The following is a 20,159-nucleotide window of genomic DNA, read 5'->3' as shown; positions in this document are numbered from 1 at the left end:
TCATTGCATAAGAATGTTTTTTTTTTTCTAAAATTTTAAGTCAGCAAGCCTTCAAATTTTACACACAAATATGGGTGAAGAAAATGTAACCAGTTTTTAAAACAGAAAGAAAACAATGAAATATAAACAGTGAACATGGAGAATATGCACAGTATAGTCAGTCTGCATCGTACACAAGGGTTAGGTTCTAAAATCAACACATAAGGCGAAAATCACATATAGTCAAAATGACTCTTAAAAACAATGCTCTCTTTAACAACTAAAATTACTGAAGGAGAAACATGTGGTAACTGAAAAAACACAGGGTCACAGCAGATTCACAGCCCAATCCGAAGTTTCCTGCAGCCCACAGGAGCAGTGGTGCCAAAATAGCTGCCCCTGCATCCAGTGGGCTCCAGGAAGCAGCTGGAGATCTCCTTGGAGGAAGGAGACTTTTATCTCCTTCCCCTGGGGAAAGCCCCAAGCCTCGCAATGGGGCTTCTCAGGTCTGCACTGGCTATTTTGCCAGCACAATCTTGAGAGACTCTGGATTGGGCCAGAAGGCCCAACACAGAGTTTTGAATTCAGCAGAGCAGAGCTCCGGCAGTCCCACTGCCCTCCTGCCCCACTTCTGTCCCTTGCTCTGGGAGGCATGCAGCTGGCTTGCAGCTGGCGCTGGGCTCATCATAGACTGGCACTAGGCTGTCACCAGCGCTGACTCAGTGCTGAGGGTCAAAGATTATTATTATTATTATTATTATTATTATTATTATTATTATTTATATACCGCTTTTCAACTAAAAGTTCAGAAAGCGGTTTACAGAGAAAAATCAAATAACTAAATGGCTCCCTGTCCCCAAAGGGGCTCACAATCTAAAAAGACGCAAATGAATACCAGCAGACAGCCACTAGAACAGACAGTGCTGGGGTGAGGTGGGCCAGTTACTCTCCCCCTGCTAAAAAAAGGAGCACCCACTTGAAAAAGTGCCTCTTACCCAATTAGCAGGGGTTATGGCACATTTGTGACATCCAATGCCAGTGTAAGGCCAGTGCAACAAGTTCAGGATTGGGCTCTCATTCTCCAATGTCAGGCTCTTTCTGGGGCATATACTTAGTGAGTGAAATGATGGGTTGAATTGCTTTCAATATTTTAACTGCTGTGTATTTTAACTTGAATTTGCATTCAGGTATGCGTGCTCGGCAAGAAAAACCACAGAAACATAATATGTCGGTTGATAATATAGGTTGACTGTAATATGTAGGTTGATTATACATCTCAAAGCACAATACTGTAGGTTCAAAACAGGGCAGCACTAATAAAAACATTAACCACTAAAAGATTTAAATAACCAAATCTGTGCAAATTTGCATAGTTTTGCACAAATCTGTGCAAAATTGTCAATAGTTACAAAGACAATTAAGAGCCTAAACCTACCCAACATTCCTGTGCTGATTCAGACACAGTGCAGCACCAAAGTAAGAAAACAAATGTTCCTTTACTTTGAGGAAGCCTCTGTGACTGCCACCTACCCACCTCCCACAGCAGGATGCAGCGAACACTCCATTGGCATGGTTGCACCAGCACTGGAAAATCTGATAGGATTGGGCCCAAAAATAATTATACCTTCGTGCAGTCAAAACCGGTCCCTCCTGGGCCACCGAGGCTGTGCTAGACTACAGTTATTCATAGCACTATACAGTTAAGTGGAAAAAAATAGGAGAGAATAGGGCATGCATCACACCAAGGATCAGGACACAAGGCTTCAACGTCTTGCATAGCTCCTTGTCCCTTCCCATGATTAGCAAATCCAAAATTATAAAAGGTATTTAATTCAGACAAATTTGCTTAACTTGCATAATTAATTTAGGTTGCAAAGTTCAGTTTTTCTAGAAGCAGATTTTGGAGGGGGGAGGGTTAGCACAGATTCATTGCTTCACACAGAGCTAGGCTGAAAACTAAAACATGGCTCACACAACCATCCAGTCTGAAGGGCAACAGTTCACTCAATATGAACTGGATTTTTAAAAATGACAACAAAGTAAGCCTTCCTTATCAAGCATTTTGTATTTTAATCTTGATTGTTAGCTGCCTTGGGTACCCTCTGGGGAGAAAGGCAGAATATAAATCCAATAAATAATTATTATAAAATAAATAATAAATAAAGCAGTGAATCATAAAAAGTCAACAGAAACTACTGTGCAGATGTAGTACCTACATTTTGCAACCATTGTTTTATTTATTTATTTTTTTAAAAGGAGGAGTAGTGTGTGGTGTTACAGTGTGCTCATATCCCATTTCTTTTGAACTGGATTTTTTCTTTAGTTACCTACTACAGTTAAACATAGCCCACTCTCTCCATTAAACACCTCAACTGTTAAAAACAATACTCAATCCGAGCAGTGCATTCATCTGCACTGGAAACTCCCTGAACTTGTCTGTCACTTGAATACACAGTAATTTATTAGATATGACATGATCTTCTACTCAGGGAAAGCAGGCAGGTATGTGAAACACAGAGACATGTGAGGCAGAAAATCACTTCCTCTGACCAAATTACATGTCACTTGCTGAATCTTGTAAACATTCTTCTTCAAAACCCCTCATGTCTGCTGAAAAGGCTGTCAGTCTTCAACTGTTCCAAACTGAAATACTGATCAACACCCCCCAATATAGATCTTTTTAAAAATTTGCTTTGCTTTTCAGTATTTCATTTATTAATACTCTATTCACACTCTAAGTAAACTCCCCAAGTAAAAAAAAGGATGGATTTTTCTATATCTTAATTATTGTAAAGGATTAGGAATTTATAACAAAACTACTGCTCAACTTCTAGGATAAACCATCACTCACATTCCGATCCAAACTAAGTCCCTGTGTGGGGCAGCTGCAGCACCAATGCAGAGCCTGCTGTGACCCACATGCAAGTTTCAGACTATGGAGGCCTCCTTGAGATAAGGCCCACAGTAAGCCCTTGCCGGGCCACAAGGTCTACTGAGACCTGCACGAACAATATCACATGGGTCCAGATCAGAAGGTTAGGAAGGGGTTTAAGATTTGGCAGGCACTCCTGACACTGAACCCACCCCCTTCCTGTCCCTAATCCATCCTCCTTACCCACCCTATTCCATCCAGCCCCTGCCTTGTGCCAGTGGGCATCCAGACCCATGGAACCACTCACTCACCACTTGCAGCAGTGGCCAGGCTGTGTGCTCCAGCATGTCAACTTCTGTGACAGCTGCAAAGCGCCTAACACTACTGCAGCGCTCATTTCTGCGATGCTAGGTGCCTTTAGGATTGGGTAGACAGGATTATTTCAAAATATAAGTCCTGCTTCAAAACCAGAGACTATAAAAAAAGAACACACACATAATACAGGGAGGTACACAAATGAAAAACCAGGTATCTCTTTAGTTAAAACAAATATTCAAAATATAAACTTCTGCAAACATAATAGCTAAGAAAACCTTCATGATTACCATATGTAAATGTGTTAAAAACATGTTAACAAATTCCTCTTCCAGCAATCAATAGCTGTATAGTGAAAGAATTTATGTGCCAAGAATATAATTTGCAAGTCTCATCACTCAGCAAAATTCACTTATGCACAACAAATGGCACTTTTGACAATATAGAACTACACAAAAAGAAGCGGGGGGGGGGAGTCTGAAATAATAAGAGAAACTAATTTTCAGTGACAGTCTAGTCTTTCATCTTAAGCCATGCCTTGAACTCTACCTTGTTTAATTATTAAATCAGGAGCTGCTGTGCAAGATCTGTCCGCTTTTGATGGTTCTTAAATTCAATCCTGCTGACAGACTGTGTCCATTTCTCACCATATTTATCATTGCCTGTGACAAAGTTTGAATGCTAATTTTTTTCTGTTTGATTTTCATTAACACCAGAATCTAAAGTTTGACTGAGCTTAAAGAGCAACATCAAACAAATGATCACTTCTCTAAATGTGCCACCTTTATTAAAAACAGGTATCAAATGAGCTGATTTCTGGTACACAAATATTTGCTTTGCAAACTATAAGGGCAAAATTAATCTCACAACAGACCCAGAAGGGAGACAGCACAAAAAGTTAGGAAGAACACCCAACTTTTATTAAATTCCCCAACATAACACAACCTCCTAGGTGAATAACAGACAGGTATTTCTGCAGTAGCATTAGCAGCTGTCAGGCTGGAACTAAGAAAAAAAAAAGATAGACTACTGAGGATGAACAGTAACCTCCCATATAGGCAGTGCCCACCTCTAGATCTCAATTTATAACAGAATTACTATGATTGGGTCACCTAAACCTGTGACATTACGCATGTCTGCAGGCAGAATGTGAATTAAGGAATGCAATTGCTCCCATACCTAGAGCTGCTATGAGAATACATACAGAAAAACCTGTATTCTCTGGGAAGAGCCCATTTTGCCTGTTCAGGAAAGTGGGAAGTGTCTCGCAGGCTCTCCTAGGAACAGAAGGTAATACAGGCACAAACACTAAATAGGTGTTTCTCAAAAGTGGTTTTAATTGAGTTTATAAAGTTTATAAAGCTGAATTTTTCCCTTCCACCACAAGGAAAGTGGTGCTGCATAGTCAGGGCTGCTTTCCTGTTCCGGCTCAGAGCATTTTGCCAAGGAAGATAGGGGTGCTATCCTCTCAAGTACAAAACTGTGACTGAGACTAGTTGGCCAACATTGAGAGAAGATGCTAGAACATAAACAGATACTTCAGATGGTGCTGAGGGAAAGGCACTTATGTACTGACCATCCCTAGTGCAGCTGCACTCAATGGTCTTTCTGCTGGCTTTGACCTAGGCAGAAGGAATTGCCTCAGGGGACGGAAGGAAGAGTCTGAACAGGGGTTATTAGGTCAGGAAAATTCCTCCCCTGACCTTTACATTTGATCCTGGTTTAACATCCTTGCTTATTCACAAACTGTGGTACAGGATTTGCTGGGTTTGGACCAACAAATGATACAGCTGTGTTTTAAACCAAGAATGGAAAATGTAAATTTCTTCCCCTCACACCAAAGGAAGCACACAAGCCTGAAGGTCATTCTAGTTACACAAAATCATGGCTTAATCCCATTACTGCATTGGTGTGACTGCAGGAGTGCCAGCGTCACCCCATTCCCTCCCCCACAAGGACTTAAAAGTGGCCCAAACTCTCCTGGAGAATTTGGGAAACACTGTATTTAACCAATAAACCCAGACTGCACAAAAACTGATAAAAGCTTCAGAAACAGAGATATTAACAAATCATGAACATTAACTAGACCAGGGGTCGGCAACCTTAAACACTCAAAGAGCCATTTGGACCCGTTTTCCGGAGGAAAAAAAAACCTCCAGAAAACCTCCGGAGTCACAAAACCCTTTTGACATCTAAAATGAAGATAACACTGCATATATAGTTGTGTTGTTTTTTTTACCTTTATGCTCTTATAGGTCCCATTTTTATAATGTAGCCCCCTCTTGTAGATTTTAGTTAGTTTTGTCATACATTCTTGTCCTGTGTTTTCAGAAGCCTGGTCCTCTATGGTATTTTGCCTGATTCCAAGGCCATTCTCTGCCTGGAGAATTATGCCCACTTTAAGCAAATTAGCTCCCCTTCTTTCCCCCAACAAATGACCCTGGTTCTGCCCTGCACTCCTGCTGGACCCCACCTCCAGGGTAGCTGGCCTGTTCAACCTGCAGAGGTCCTCTCTCCTGCCAGCAGCCTCCCACCACTACAGCAGACCCTGGGTCGTCAGCAGGTCTTGGGCACAGCAGCCACACTTCAAACTCCAGTGTCTCCAGCAGTCCTTAGTCACAAAGTCAGTCAGAGTATCCAGGGCAGAGTGCAAAGTCAATAAGCCAAGTCACAGTCCAAGCTCAGATTCCAAAGTAAATTAGTCAGAGTATCCAAGTCAATAAGCCAAGTCAGTCAATCTCCTCTCCAACCTGCACTCCTTCTCCAATCCACACCCCCTTCCTGCCTCAGGTGCTCCTTATATCCCTGAGGGCCCTATTGCCTTCAAGTGGCTGCAGCTGTGCAGCACACTCTGCTGGATGCCCAGGCCTTACCCTTAAAGGGGCCACTGCTGACACCACATCTACCTCCTCACCAGATCTTCCAGGATTCCAATACATATGGCGGTTATGACATCTGCTTATCTTACATGGATACTAAAGAACTCCCCCCACCTTCCAGAGGCACCCTGCTGGAAGGAAAAAAGGACACAGACTCCAGAGGTGGGGAAGAGAAGCCAAAGCTGGGGGGGAGGTGGGAGGGGCAGCCACAGGGCAGCTTCTGCCCTGCCTGCCTGCCTGCCTCCCCTCACTCAGGCTGCAACCCTCTCCACACTATCCTGGGAGTAAGCCCCATTGACTACAATGGGACTTCTGAGCAGACAAGTTGGTTGGAGCTCTCAGGCTGCAGTCCTCTCCACACTTTCCTGGGAAAAAACCTCACTGACTACTTGTGAGGAGACCTGCACAGGAGGGGGCTGAGGCTACAGCCCTCCACACCTTCCTGGGAGTAGCCCAGGGACTATAGCGGGGCTTGCTCGAGAACAGACCTGCTGTGCGCAGCTCCCACTCACCGGTCCTTGCGCTTGGCCTTGAGCAGGCTCCAAGGCTGCAATCCCAGGCACCCTTTCCTGGGAGTAAGCTTCATCCTCTGTAATGGGGCTTACAACTGAGTAGACACACATAGGAGCAGGCTCCAAGGCTGCAATCCCAGGCACCCTTTCCTGGGAGTAAGCCTCATCCTCTGTAATGGGGCTTACAACTGAATAGACACACATAGGAGCAGACTCCAAGGCTGCCATCCCAAGCACCCTTTCCTGGGAGTAAGCTTCATCCACTGTAATGGGGCTTACAACTGAGTAGACACGCATAGGAGCAGGCTCCAAGGCTGCCATTCCAGGCACCCTTTCCTAGGAGTAAGCCTCATCTGCTGTAATGGGGCTTACAACTGAGTAGACACGCATAGGAGCATACAAGGCTGCCATCCCAAGCACCCTTTCCTGGGAGTAAGCTTCATCCACTGTAATGGGGCTTACTACTGAGTAGACACACAGGATGTCTCCTCTGCTGTGGAGGAAAAGCCTCTCCTTGCACTGAGTGGGGACCTGCTCAGGGAAAGGCGGGCTGCAAAGGCTCGCAATGGCTGAGGAGGAGGGCATCCTGCTGGAGAGTTGGGGAAGGGAAAAACAGGGAGCTTAAGCCTGCAGAGCGGGCAAAATTGAAAGGGGAAACCAATGTGGGGCAGGTGGGGGTGAAGGGAGAGGAGGGCAGTGAGCTCAGGGGGTGGAGGGAAGCAGCCTGCCCTCCCAACACAGGTGCCTCCTGTCACCCCCTTTGCCACTTTCACCCGGAGGAGCCGCAGCAGACGGCTGAAAGAGCCACATGCGGCTCCAGAGCCATGGGTTGCCGACCCCTGAACTAGACTGGGTGAGTCCTGTCAAGGAAGGAAGACCCCCATGTACCAAATATCTTGCCACAAGCAACCCCATGTGATAATGTGAAAAGGAGGCATCAGTTAGTGTTAGAACACCTTGCATACAGAGGTTCAGTCTCAGCATCCCAGGTTCAATTCTGTTAAATAACCGGACTAGGAAAGATGTTTTTCCAAGACCCAGAAGAGCCCCTGTCAGAGTAGACAATACTGACTAAAATGAACCAAAAGTCTAATTCAGTGTAATGTTCATTGATGTCACTGAACAACTCTTTTGAAAAGCTCCCTTGACATGACATACAACAAATGTCCTTGAAGACACACTGAAATGGTCTAATAAAATGATCAGTAGGAAACAAACAAGAGGCAGCATCTGATCAGATTTATCAGAGCTTGAATATCATGGGTTTAAACATTCTCGATTAAGAACACTAAGACTTGAAGTAGGATCAAGCGTTCAGTCAGCTACAGATCTTCAGAAGACATATTCATGAGAAAAGTAATCCACACTGTAGATCAAGAAACTCACTTTACGACTGTTTCTAAGAAATAGCTGCATTTAGTCCTAGACAGCAAGCAGTTGCCGATAAGTCATATCAGAATAAAAGTCAAAGACTACATTGGGATACAAGTTTTGAATCATGATAGAATGACTCCACAAAACTGAAAAGCAACAGAAATCTTTAACTGGAATAGATATTAGTGCATTGAACCTTTACTGCCCTTTCATAACAAACTTTCATTAAGTATATTACACTTCAAGGATCATATCTGAAACAAACATAGAAGCAAAGTGAAAATTTGTGAGATCCAAGAAAAAGGGGGGGAAGGAGGAATGGTTAGTAAACAACAATATTTCTTTCAACTATCCTTTAGTAAAACTATGTCATTTTTTCAGTTTTGTATGGTAGGAACGCAAGAATAACTTTCGGGTAAGCACTAGGTATACATAATTTTTACAAAGAAAATAAATATTTAACCTCAACTCATTTTTAAAGTCACGACTTTCTATAACAGTAAGCTTTGAGAAAAGTGGTCAATTAAAAATGCTGTTTCATAAAAAAGAACACAGTCTGGAGGAATTTTCAAACTCTTATTGCTAATTTGATTGTATTCAGAAAAACACATGCTCTAGATATTGTTGAGGCAAATTATAACAGTAACACTTCAGAGAAGACAAGTCAAAATCATTTCTAGGGAAACTACCAACCCAGATATTACTGCCTTCAGATTAAGATTTAGCAAAGACAGTACAGAGTCATGTGTTAGTCCACTGACTTATTTCTTCAAACAACTTGTGTTTCAAAAGATTAGAAATTGCTAGCCAACGTTGTATTGGTGCTGTGCAGCGCAAAACAGACCACAAGTTGGGCCGGCGCAAGTCTCTTGTGCCGGCCCAGGGTGGGTCACAAACATGCCATAAGGCACGTTTGCGCCTCCTTGTGAGTTGGCTAGGCCGGCACGCAGAGGCATGCCGGCCTGTGGAGGCTGCCATAAGCCTTCGTGCCGACAGAGGCTCTGAGTCTTGCATCAACTGAGCTTGGCCGACGCAAGACTCTGGAGTGGTCAGGGAGGAGGCAGGAGGGAGGCATTCCAGGGCAGGGGAGAGCAGGTGGTGGGCAGCCCGAGGGGCGGGCAGGTGGGGAGCAGGAGGCAAGGCTGGGATCCAGCAGTTATGCTGGATACCATCCCCTGTTCCCAGGTAGTTTGGAGCAGCTTCAAGTCACTCCACTCTCCTCTGACTTGGTCACCTCAGGAGCTGGTGCAAGGAGACCCATAGGGGCCAGGGTGCCTTACCCAGAAGTAAAGGGAAAAGTTTCTCCTTAGCTCTGGCTCAGCCACTTTGGGCCCCTATCCTGCGCTGGATTCAGTGCAAGCCTCTTGGCTTGTCTGTTCCAGTGCAGGATAAGATTGCTCCCTTGGTGAGATAAAATTCTGCCAGTAAAACTGATGGAAGCTCAGAAATATCCAAGTCACATAACTGAAGAAAAGTTGACCCAACACATGACTCAATACAGTTTTCGCTATCTATTTGTGACTTTTTATCTCAGCTTTCCATGTTCAGCATTATTATGTACATACTGAAATAACAGTGAAGAATTAATTGATACCCTGATGATTTACCGTCGTTTATTGATGCCAAAATAGATTTTCTTTACAGCAATATCACTAACTGAGATACTATTTTTGGCCTTTAGGTGTATGAGGCGTTTGAAGCTGAATATGACAGACTGCCCAAATATTATAGAGTGACATCTACTGCTTTACAAATGTATACACTGAACAGATATAAAAAGCAAATACACTTACAGTTGCCTTGGTTTGTGCCAAATATTCTGTTTCCATTTTACTGAGACGTGCATTTGTATCTTCTAGCAATTCCTGGATATTTTCAGTGTGCTTCTTCTGAAGATCAAACTTTTCCTTTTCCATTTCAGCAACAGCATTATGAAGCTACCCACACACATATTAACACAAGTAAACAAAACAAGCCACACTCCATTAGGACAGCATTCACCAGCAGCAAAAATTGATGTTAGTGATGTTCAGAACAAAATAATGACACTTATTAGTCAATCTTCAAGAATACCCATGACATTTCTTAGTATCTTAATACATTCTTGTATTTGTACTATCCTAGATACATTTACCACAGATATAGCTGAGGGGAGAGAAAAAAGGGTTATTCATGAAGAGACTGAGAAAAATTTTTCTTCTCCTTTTCCCAGCTTAGGTATTCTAGTCGATATAATCTTTAAGGGAAGTGGAGTATAAAGGGCAGTAGTATGACATAAGTACCAAGTTGACTTTCAGTTTCTTCACCAAGCAAATCAGTGGGGCACCCAAGCTAGCATACCAATTCCCAACTAGATTTATACAAACACATATAAAAGTCAATGGACAACCAAATTTGCTAGCTTTAGATTTCGGTTGGTACAGGGAAACCCAGTCCCAGCAGATAACAAGAACTGACTATTCCTATGGAGGGGACTTAGAGCCTAATTCTATGGGTTTGTTCCACTGGGGCTGGGTATTGCAAATGTGCTGTAAAGCACATCTGCTGAACCCAGGGAGGAGGAAGCCCTGGTGCTGCAACAACAGCAGTCAGTGCTGGGACTCAACACAGGGAAATGCCTGTGATGAGAAACCTGGGTATGTAGCACCATCAGGCAGCGGTGCAAATTTTCAGGGTGGAGGGTGGAAGAGGTGGAGGGACCAGTCCAGGAGGGGTGCGGTGTGGGACTGGCAGAGGCCTCCTCCTCTGGATCCTATGCTCTGCAACGGGCTGCAAAGACCAACACAGGGCTGCACAAGACAGCGCCAGCAGAATAGCTGGCACAGACTTGAGTAGCCCCAGTGTGGGGCTTGAATCTCGCCCCCCAGGAGACCTCAGGTAGTCTCTCTGGCTCCACTGAATACAGCTATAGTTACTTTGGAACGGCTGTAACCGGCAGCACCAAGGACTGGACTGTTAGCGTAATAGTTTAACTATTGGCCCCTGTAGTAAGAAATGATGTGACAGTTGGATAAACGTGTCTGTAGTAACAAAGGGGGTGTGTGAATGCATAGGAATGGACTGGTGTGTGTTACAGAACTTAGGTATTTCATAGCTTTAGTAATTTTATCAATAAAATGTGAATCAATAAAATGGCTTTCTATTTTCTATCACTGACTAGACCTGGCCTTTCTCCTAAACAAGGGAATAAGACCTACTACCTCCCTTAAAGGAGCAGCCCCTTAGGAGCCTCAAATGAGACAACACCTCAATTCTATCATTTAACACCAGCAGTAGTAGCAGTACATTCACTGAAAACGTGGAGAATGACCCTCAGTGATGTGGTCCCCCAGCCGTGGAAGCCTTTTCCCCCCAGCCTTTTCTCCCTCAAAGAAGCCCGACTAATCACAACATTGAACTTCTTAAAAGGAAAAACTGAGTTGGAAACCATCACTTTACTGATGAATTACCGGTATCTTAAAGACCTTAAGCTGAAAGGTATAACCACTATATAAGAAGCTGCCTTATGCAGTGTCAGACCACTGGTCATCCAGATCAGCTGGTGCCATACCCCAGCCCTCTCCTACCAATGGACTAAGCATGGGTACAAAGTATAAATTCTGCTATACTTTTTGTCCCTCTGGAACCTTACTGATTGGGGTGCAATTAAGCCTTTGTGCCCTCCTGGAAGGAGACACATTAACTCAGTCAAGCCCAAGAAACTTCTGGCTGCACACCCAGATGTTCCAGATACCATTATTTGTCCAGTAATATCTTTAGACAAAAAAAATACAAAGTCCTATGACAACCTGTAGGAGCTGAATTTTGGAATATCCTTTGATAATATTCATGCTATCTGTTTTGTGACTCTCTTCCATAGATATTCCCACATTTTGGGGTGTTTTCTTCCCCCTGAAAACATCCACTACCTGTTCATGGTAAGGTCTTTTCCACTCAGGAATATCTTTTGCTTCAGTAGCCACTCTGGAGGAGTACCCATCTCTGGGGGAGTTACTTTTCACTGTCCAACAAGAGGCATATTTTTCTCTCAGTTCTCCCTCCCCATTCTAAAACTGCGCAGCCCAGTCTCACTTTGTGCATAGTATTATACGTCAAACCACCCAACATTTTAAGGATAGGTAAGTTGTCTTCTCCTTTGTCCCTCTAACCCTCATAACAACTTATCCTCCCTCTTAAAATCCTCTAGCCCCAGCACTTGTTTCCCCAGTGCTGCTTTTCTCCCATTGGGTCATCTTCAGTGAAGGAAACTTAGTCTAGCTGGCAGCCTCACTCTTGCTTCTCCCTTCCTTCACTTAACTTGTGCTTCTCCAAACTGAGCTATTTACAATTTTTTTTTATCCACAACTTCTTATGTCCCTGTGCAGCTGATCTTAAAAATAAAAATTGCCCTTTTCTTGTTTTCTATATTTCTTAATAAAATCCATCTTCTTTTGGAAAACTCTGTCTCATGGTTACTGGTATAGCTAGAAGTGTTTTGATTCTGGTGAGTAAAATAGAATTACAGTCTAAGGTCCCAATCTTATGGGCCGCACTGCCGGCGCTCCATTGGTGCCACCGACCCAGGCTATTGCAAAAGTGCTGTAAGGCATTTCTTCACCAGTACTAACACCACGCTGCTGGTGCTGAGCCCAGCACCAGTCAGCACTGAGCCTCAGTGCCCAAAGACAGATGCCAAGAGCTCCCGGTGGTGAGTAGGGCTGCTGGTCGGTGGCAGGGCTTTTTGGGCAGGAGGAAGGGAGGGAAGGGAAAGAAATGGGTCAGGGGAGGACCAGGCCCAGTAGGTGGGCAGAGATGGCAGCAAGCTCTGCGGCCATATCCTAACCCTCCACCCAGACCAGGAAACTCAACACGAGTCTCCTCAGTTCTGCACCCGCTCAATAGCTGGCACAGATCCAAAGAGCTACCTGTGTGTTACACGGGGTAAGGGAATGTTTGGAAGGGACCATAGGAGACCTGACACTGCTTCCCTAGCCCCATATGATAGAGTGGTAGACATTTTGGTGCTGCTGTAGCCCTGGGTGCTAGGGAATGATAGGTTGGGGCTGTAAGTCTTATAGAACACAATGGGCTTACTTCTGAGTAAAATAAATAACACTGTTTTCAAACTCCTCTAGGTATAGTGTAACTGGAAGTACATTGTTGTTCACTTTGCTATCCAGTCAACAATCTCGAAACTGTCATACACTGTAATTTTGATCTCTTACTCTATATTGCTAATTCCCCCAATTGGCTTAATTCTGGAATGGATTCCCCAAGAATACTAAGGGTCCATTGTACTCTAGATCAACGTTTCTCAAAGCAAGTGCAACAGTTGGCAGCCAGGAGTACAACTACTCTTTGAAGGGAAACACCTGGAAAAATAGAGGTTTTATGAGATTGTCTCATTGAATAATATTAGTAAACATATCATTAAATAAATAAATAAATAAATAAAGTGTGTGTGTGTGTGTGTGTGTGTGTGTGTGTTTAGCCTGCCTATGTAAACAACGCTGAGACTTTGAGAAAGGTGGTGTGTAAATATTATAATAAGTAAATAAATGTGCGCTCTTCAGAGCCCTAAGACCATTGTTAGGAGTCGAAAGGGCACTGGAGACCTAAATGTTTGAGAACCACTCTTTGAGACTACAACCACCTTTGGCATAGACAGGAGACTGAATCACAAGAAAAAAAGGACAAAGAGTAAATCTTACAGCCTTTCCTAGAGTCAGCAGGGTCAGCTTGCCCATGAAGCAAGGAGACAGGTTGCTTTGAGCAGCAGTTGGCAAGTAGTACCCTATGCCCACTGGCCACTTCCATAGCCACTTCACCTGGCCTCCATTTGCCACCTCAACGGGTAAGATGGTGGAATGCCTCATCAAAGACAGGATCTCAAAACACATAGACGAACAGGCCTTGCTGAGGGAGAGTCAGCACGGCTTCTGTAAGGGTAAGTCTTGCCTCACGAACCTTATAGAATTCTTTGAAAAGGTCAACAGGCATGTGGATGTGGGAGAACCCGTGGACATTATCTATCTGGACTTTCAGAAGGCGTTCGACACGGTCCCTCACCAAAGGCTATTGAAAAAACTCCACAGTCAGGGAATTAGAGGACAGGTCCTCTCATGGATTGAGAACTGGTTGGAGGCCAGGAAGCAGAGAGTGGGTGTCAATGGGCAATTTTCACAATGGAGACAGGTGAAAAGCGGTGTGCCCCAAGGATCTGTCCTGGGACCGGTGCTTTTCAACCTCTTCATAAATGACCTGGAGACAGGGTTGAGCAGTGAGGTGGCTAAGTTTGCAGACGACACCAAACTTTTCCGAGTGGTAAAGACCAGAAGTGGTTGTGAGGAGCTCCAGAAAGATCTCTCCAGACTGGCAGAATGGGCAGCAAAACGGCAGATGCGCTTCAGTGTCAGTAAGTGTAAAGTCATGCACATTGGGGCAAAAAATCAAAACTTTAGATATAGGCTGATGGGTTCTGAGCCGTATGTGACAGATCAGGAGAGAGATCTTGGGGGGGGGGGGGTGGACAGGTCGATGAAAGTGTCGACCCAATGTGCGGCGGCAGTGAAGAAGGCCAATTCTATGCTTGGGATCATTAGGAAAGGTATTGAGAACAAAACGGCTAATATTATAATGCCGTTGTACAAATCTATGGTAAGGCCACACCTGGAGTATTGTGTCCAGTTCTGGTTGCCGCATCTCAAAAAAGACATAGTGGAAATGGAAAAGGTGCAAAAGAGAGCAACTAAAATGATTACGGGGCTGGGGCACTTTCCTTATGAGGAAAGGCTATGGTGTTTGGGCCTCTTCAGCCTAGAAAAAAGACGCCTGAGGGGGGACATGATTGAGACATACAGAATTATGCAGGGGATGGACAGAGTGGATAGGGAGATGCTCTTTACACTCTCACAAAATACCAGAACCAGGGGACATCCATTAAAATTGAGTGTTGGGAGGGTTAGGACAGACAAAAGGAAATATTTCTTTACTCAGCGTGTGGTCGGTCTGTGGAACTCCTTGCCACAGGATGTGGTGCTGGCGTCTAGCCTAGGCGCCTTTAAAAGGGGATTGGACAAGTTTCTGGAGGAAAAATCCATTACGGGGTACAAGCCATGATGTGTATGTGCTACCTCCTGATTTTAGAAATGGGTTTTGTCAGAATGCCAGATGCAAGGGAGGGCACCAGGATGAGGTCTCTTGTTATCTGGTGTGCTCCCTGGGGCATTTGGTGGGCCGCTGTGAGATACAGGAAGCTGGACTAGATGGGCCTATGGTCTGATCCAGTGGGGCTGTTCTTATGTTCTTATTTCTTTTTCCTCCTCACCATGAAGCTGAGCGTGTTTAAATAGGAGAGCAAAAATGGGTTCAAGGAAGCCAGCAGAAGTAATGTCCTACTTCCGAAGAAGGGATATGTCCAACTTTTTAAATTGGGGGTGGATTTAGTTGGTGGCTGCTACAATGGACTCAGTTTATCACCACTGCATAGGGGACTTACAGCCCAATCCTATCCACACTTTCCCGGGAGTAAGCCCCATTGATTCTAATGGGACTTACTTCTGAGTGGACAGGCATATGATTAGACTGTTACTTACAGTGCCTGCCAACAACATGATTGCTAAGCAATAAATGAGGAAACATTTCTGGAAAACTTTTGTTATGATTTTTTCTCTCACACATTCAAGGGACAAGAATACCAATTTTTGGTATTTCCAAAAAATACAAAAGTGAGAAAATAAATTTCAAAAGATACAATCTGCCACAGATCCTAAACACAGATCTGATATAGATTTATAATATATATTTTGATTAAGTTTTGTATGTTACAAAATATATGGTATATTTTGATATATAACAAGATATATGGTATTTGAGCAATGAATCATGTCAACCCCAAAATTTGAATATAAATACAAAAAATAAAAGTTTTGTTGCACTTAGACAAAATTTCAAAAAGCCAAAATCTTTCTTGTGTGGAAAATTATTTTAAGAAAAGTTATTTTAAAATAAATTATTCAGAAATGCAAATAATGTGCTCTTTTGTATTACTTGAAATAGCAGTGAAATTTTTTGTCATTACCAGAGGCTGAATAAATAAAGGTTAAAATAAATATAAATTACCCTTTTCTCCCACTCATTGTTCAGGGACTCTGTACTTTGTTCACACAGCTTCTTTAGCTCCACAATCTGTTTTTCCTTAGCTTCTCTAACAACTTGCGACTCACGAACAAGCGTCTGAACTGTCAGAAAATTTTTTTTAAAGAAAAAAAATACATGAGATGACCTTAGGGCTATTCCATTGGCAAGAGATATAATGAGATAAGTGTTCCAGCTGACTTCATTTTATTTAAAAGCATTAAAATGAAATAATGGGCAAATCTACCCACTTCTTCAGTCCTTAATTGTATTAGGGGGAAAAATCTGAGTAAAACACAATTAATAATGTTTCCTTTATGTTATTCTTCAATGTATTTCTGGATAATTTCCCCAAGTGTGAACACATAATAGACGAATATTATGAATATTATGAATACCAATTACAACTAAAGTCCAAATAAACTACTCTAGGAGCATCTAAGGCACATGTCCAGTTGAATTTTTCCCCATCTAAATAAACCACCTTTCCATATCACTCTCCTTTTCTCTGTTTCAGTAGTGGTTTGTCATATAATACAACTGCCATTCAAGAAAAAAACAATCCAAATCCTTCCTGGATGCAGATACAGCTGTGTGTATTTTTGAACTTTCGTCGAGTAATTTCACTTTTAAAATCAGATAATAACCGAACAAAACTCACGAGCCTCAAATGCTCCTAACAGCTGAAAAATTAAGTACAGTATCCTCAAATGCACTCATACTAGTTCTCCTTGAAATGAGCAGCCGTTTCAGAACAGGTTGAATTAGGGAAAAGTAAGAAAACCTAAAGAGCAAACAGCAAGAAACAGGTAAAGGAACTAGGCATGATTTAGGGCAAATATAAACTCAGGAAGGGGCATAGCAGAACCAGGAAAGGAATCACAGGAACAATTAAACAGGTTTAAAGGTAAGGAACAACAAACAGTAGCTGTGCACAGACTATCATGCCAGCAGCCTGTTCCTACTTCCTTGGACAAGATAAGCACAAATGGTTTCTAGTAAGCTTGCAATACAGAGCAGGGCAGGGCAGAGGAGCAATTTCTAACTTCTGAATAAATGCCCCCAGTTCAAGCTGAGATTAACATATTATACCACTAAGTTCAGAGTATTTGATTCATGTTGCATCACCTTTTTTTTCAAGCTTTCGAATGGTATCTTCAGCTTCACTCAGTTTGGTCTTGTACATGGTCTTCAGTACCTCAGTTTCATTATTTTTTCTGTCCAAAATCTGCACCCAAAAATAATGACATACAACATCTATGAAAATGAAAGAATATGGGAAACACCACAACACAATAGCACAGCATGAACAGGAACCAAACGGAATTTTGTATATTAAAGAAGGCTCCATGAAGTCTATATGTCTCACACAAGTAATAAACCTTTGTGAATTTAGAATGCTCCTAAGAACAACAGAACGCATCATAAACAGAGCATGAATTCAACTGGCCAAAAGCATCACAAAACTTCAGTGTACTTTCAAAAAAGTGAGGTACAACTTCAGTGTAAATGTCCTTTGTGAAAGAAAAACTGGAAAGTAGAGAAAATGTAACACACTGGACTGATTCTGAGAAGATTTATTTTCCCCAAGGCATCAACATTCCTTCACAATAATATAAAGAATTTTGAAGTCTAACAAGTTCTGAAAGACAACTCTAAAATGCAAGTGTAAGTATTATTGCTAAATGCTCTGTTAAACCCTTTGGGATCTCTGCAAGAAAAGAAAAAAGTATTCATAAACACAATGAAGAAACCATTCAAGATGAAATGTTTTCTTTACAGAAGAACTAAAAACTAGGTATTCAGTGTGCAAACAAAAATAAAAAGGATGCTTCTTTACTTTAGAATACCATAGGACATCTCATCTGGAGACCCAGTGTGTCAGTCAAAACAAAACTACTCATTTGAAAGAAAAAGCATTGGCCGTTTTTAAAAAATTTGTTTAAAACCCCAACAGAATACAGAACTGTACACTGTACATTTTTTATTGTTAACCAGTTCAAGCTTTTTGATGGATTCCCCAAATCCTAATAATGGATATCCTAATAATGGATTTTTCTTTCCATCATATTCTCCAGTCATAATTTAACCTTTGTCAAACACAACGTTCTCTGCCTTTTATAACTAGCATGACTTTCATTTACTGATACATTTCTACATAGCACAGAATTGTGAATAAACGTTTCTGGCCGTATGCTTTTTGTATTGTAGAGCACAGATATTGAGTACAGACTAGTGGTTCCCAAAAGTCCTACTTAGGAGGATGGAAACACAGTGGGGGGGGATTGCAGCAATGTGATCCCCAGGATCACACTGCTGCTGGGGAAAGAGGGGCTTACCTGAAGCCAGCAACAGGGTCCAGGGGTGCGGGGAGCCCCAGAGAAACCTCCGCAGGACTCTCCAAGCCTGGAAAATTAAAAAACAAAAAAAAAACCATGATTGGAAGCCACTTCCTGTTTCCAAACACAAAACCAGAAATGACTTCCAATCACTTTTTTTTTTTAAGTTTCAAGACTTGGGGAGACCTGTAGAGGTGTCCGCAGGGCTCCCTGCAACCCCCAGACCCTGTTGCCGGCTTCAGGTAAGACAGAAACCCGGAGATCATGCTGCTGCAATGTCCCTGCCCTCACCCCAAGGGACCAAACCTAAATACTTCCCTGGCTGGTGGGTCACAACGTACCAGTTTGAGAACTGCTGGTCTAGATGCAAAGGCAAATTTCATTAATTCATGATTATGAATTATTTGGAGCAAAAAACCCTTTGCTTATTGGCAAAACTGCCATTGTTCTGTCATATTACACAGGGTCATGAAGTACCACAGGATACTCCACACAATCTATATAGATATTACATGTGACACTAAAATTTACTATTAATCACAATGCATAAAATGAATGTAGTAAGGCAATACTTTCACTCTTTTTGTAAATCTGAATGTCCAATACACTGATAAGATCATAAAGTTGCATGGTTATAGGTTGGAGGTATAGGGCAGCCAAATGAGCAGAGCATTAACTTTTATTTTATAGTTTTCTACCATTCCCAAGGCAATAAGGTTCATTTTTCTCTGAAGCCTCCAAAGTCCAACTTCACATCCAAAGTCCAACTTCCTGTCATCAGGATTGCCAGTATTTCAGTAGGTTACTGCATTTCAGAAGGCTGAGAGCTCTAACAAACTATAATGCAATGGCCAACATGGAAATTCTTCTCTACACTGTTCTACTTTTCCCTTATTTAAAGTACTTGTCATTTTCATTGTACTACTTTTCTGCAACAGAACCTAAAATTCTTTGTTCTGTCATACCACACATGGACATGAAGTACCTAGGGATACTCCACACAAAATAGTATTGTAGTAATTTTTTAAAAATATGTATATAAACAATAACTTGAACTGAACACATTAGAAATAGCTTTCAGTAAAAGGAAACTAGAAATGATTTCATATATTGTTTACTCTTTCATAACTATTATAAACTATCAGCTTCCATTTCTAGATATATTAGCATGGACAGATTTCCTGACCAAATATTGACCTCCTTTTGGAGAAGTTCTGGATGTTTCATTTTTTGGAATCAAACAACATAGGGCTAAGACAATTACCAAAACAAAACAACTTGCATTACTGTTAAGTTCATTCATAAAATTAGAACAAATTAGCCTCTCTTCATCCTGTGAAATGCTTTGCAGAACACTTCATTGGAACTGAGAATAATCACTACCACAGAAGCGCACAGAAGAGCCACCTGCCAGAGTCCCATTTCATGTGTTAAAAGACAAAGAGAGCAAAAAAAAAAGAGAGAGAGAGAACTGTGATACAAAAATTCACTCGAACTGGAAGTAGGCACAGTTGGAATATAATGTTGCTGTTATGCAAGTCCAAACATTAATTGGAAGTTAAATGTACAATCATGATCTTTTGCAAACTGTTTTTAATTTTAAAACTATGGTGACTTTCCCAAACCTTGTGGTGCAAATACATAAATAAATGTAAGACCTTTAGGTGTTAAGAGAATTTCACAGCCTCAATGGAACAGATTAAGAATTAACAGAATGTGAAACATTTCTAACTGACCACTATGCTCCAAAGTATAACAGAATGAGGCATTTAAT

The 20,159-nt window shown here is 42.2% G+C and overlaps 1 protein-coding gene across 5 annotated transcripts in view; it reads right to left on the bottom strand.

Annotated features, from left to right (window-relative positions):
- Positions 1-20,159, bottom strand: part of CEP112 (centrosomal protein 112) — a 362,246-nt gene that overhangs the window by 249,888 nt on the left and 92,199 nt on the right. For all 5 annotated transcript variants that reach the window (XM_066615054.1, XM_066615053.1, XM_066615055.1 and 2 more), the window contains exons 10-12: positions 17,175-17,274; positions 16,032-16,150; positions 9,725-9,868 (exon numbers count right to left, since the gene is read on the bottom strand). In XM_066615054.1, the coding sequence (XP_066471151.1) occupies positions 9,725-9,868; positions 16,032-16,150; positions 17,175-17,274 (363 nt within the window). The remainder of the gene's footprint in view (positions 1-9,724; positions 9,869-16,031; positions 16,151-17,174; positions 17,275-20,159) is intronic.

The sequence above is a fragment of the Tiliqua scincoides genome, chromosome 2 (genome assembly GCF_035046505.1).
Source record: "Tiliqua scincoides isolate rTilSci1 chromosome 2, rTilSci1.hap2, whole genome shotgun sequence".
NCBI lineage: Eukaryota > Metazoa > Chordata > Lepidosauria > Squamata > Scincidae > Tiliqua > Tiliqua scincoides.
This window is presented reverse-complemented; position numbering and strand designations above follow the sequence as displayed.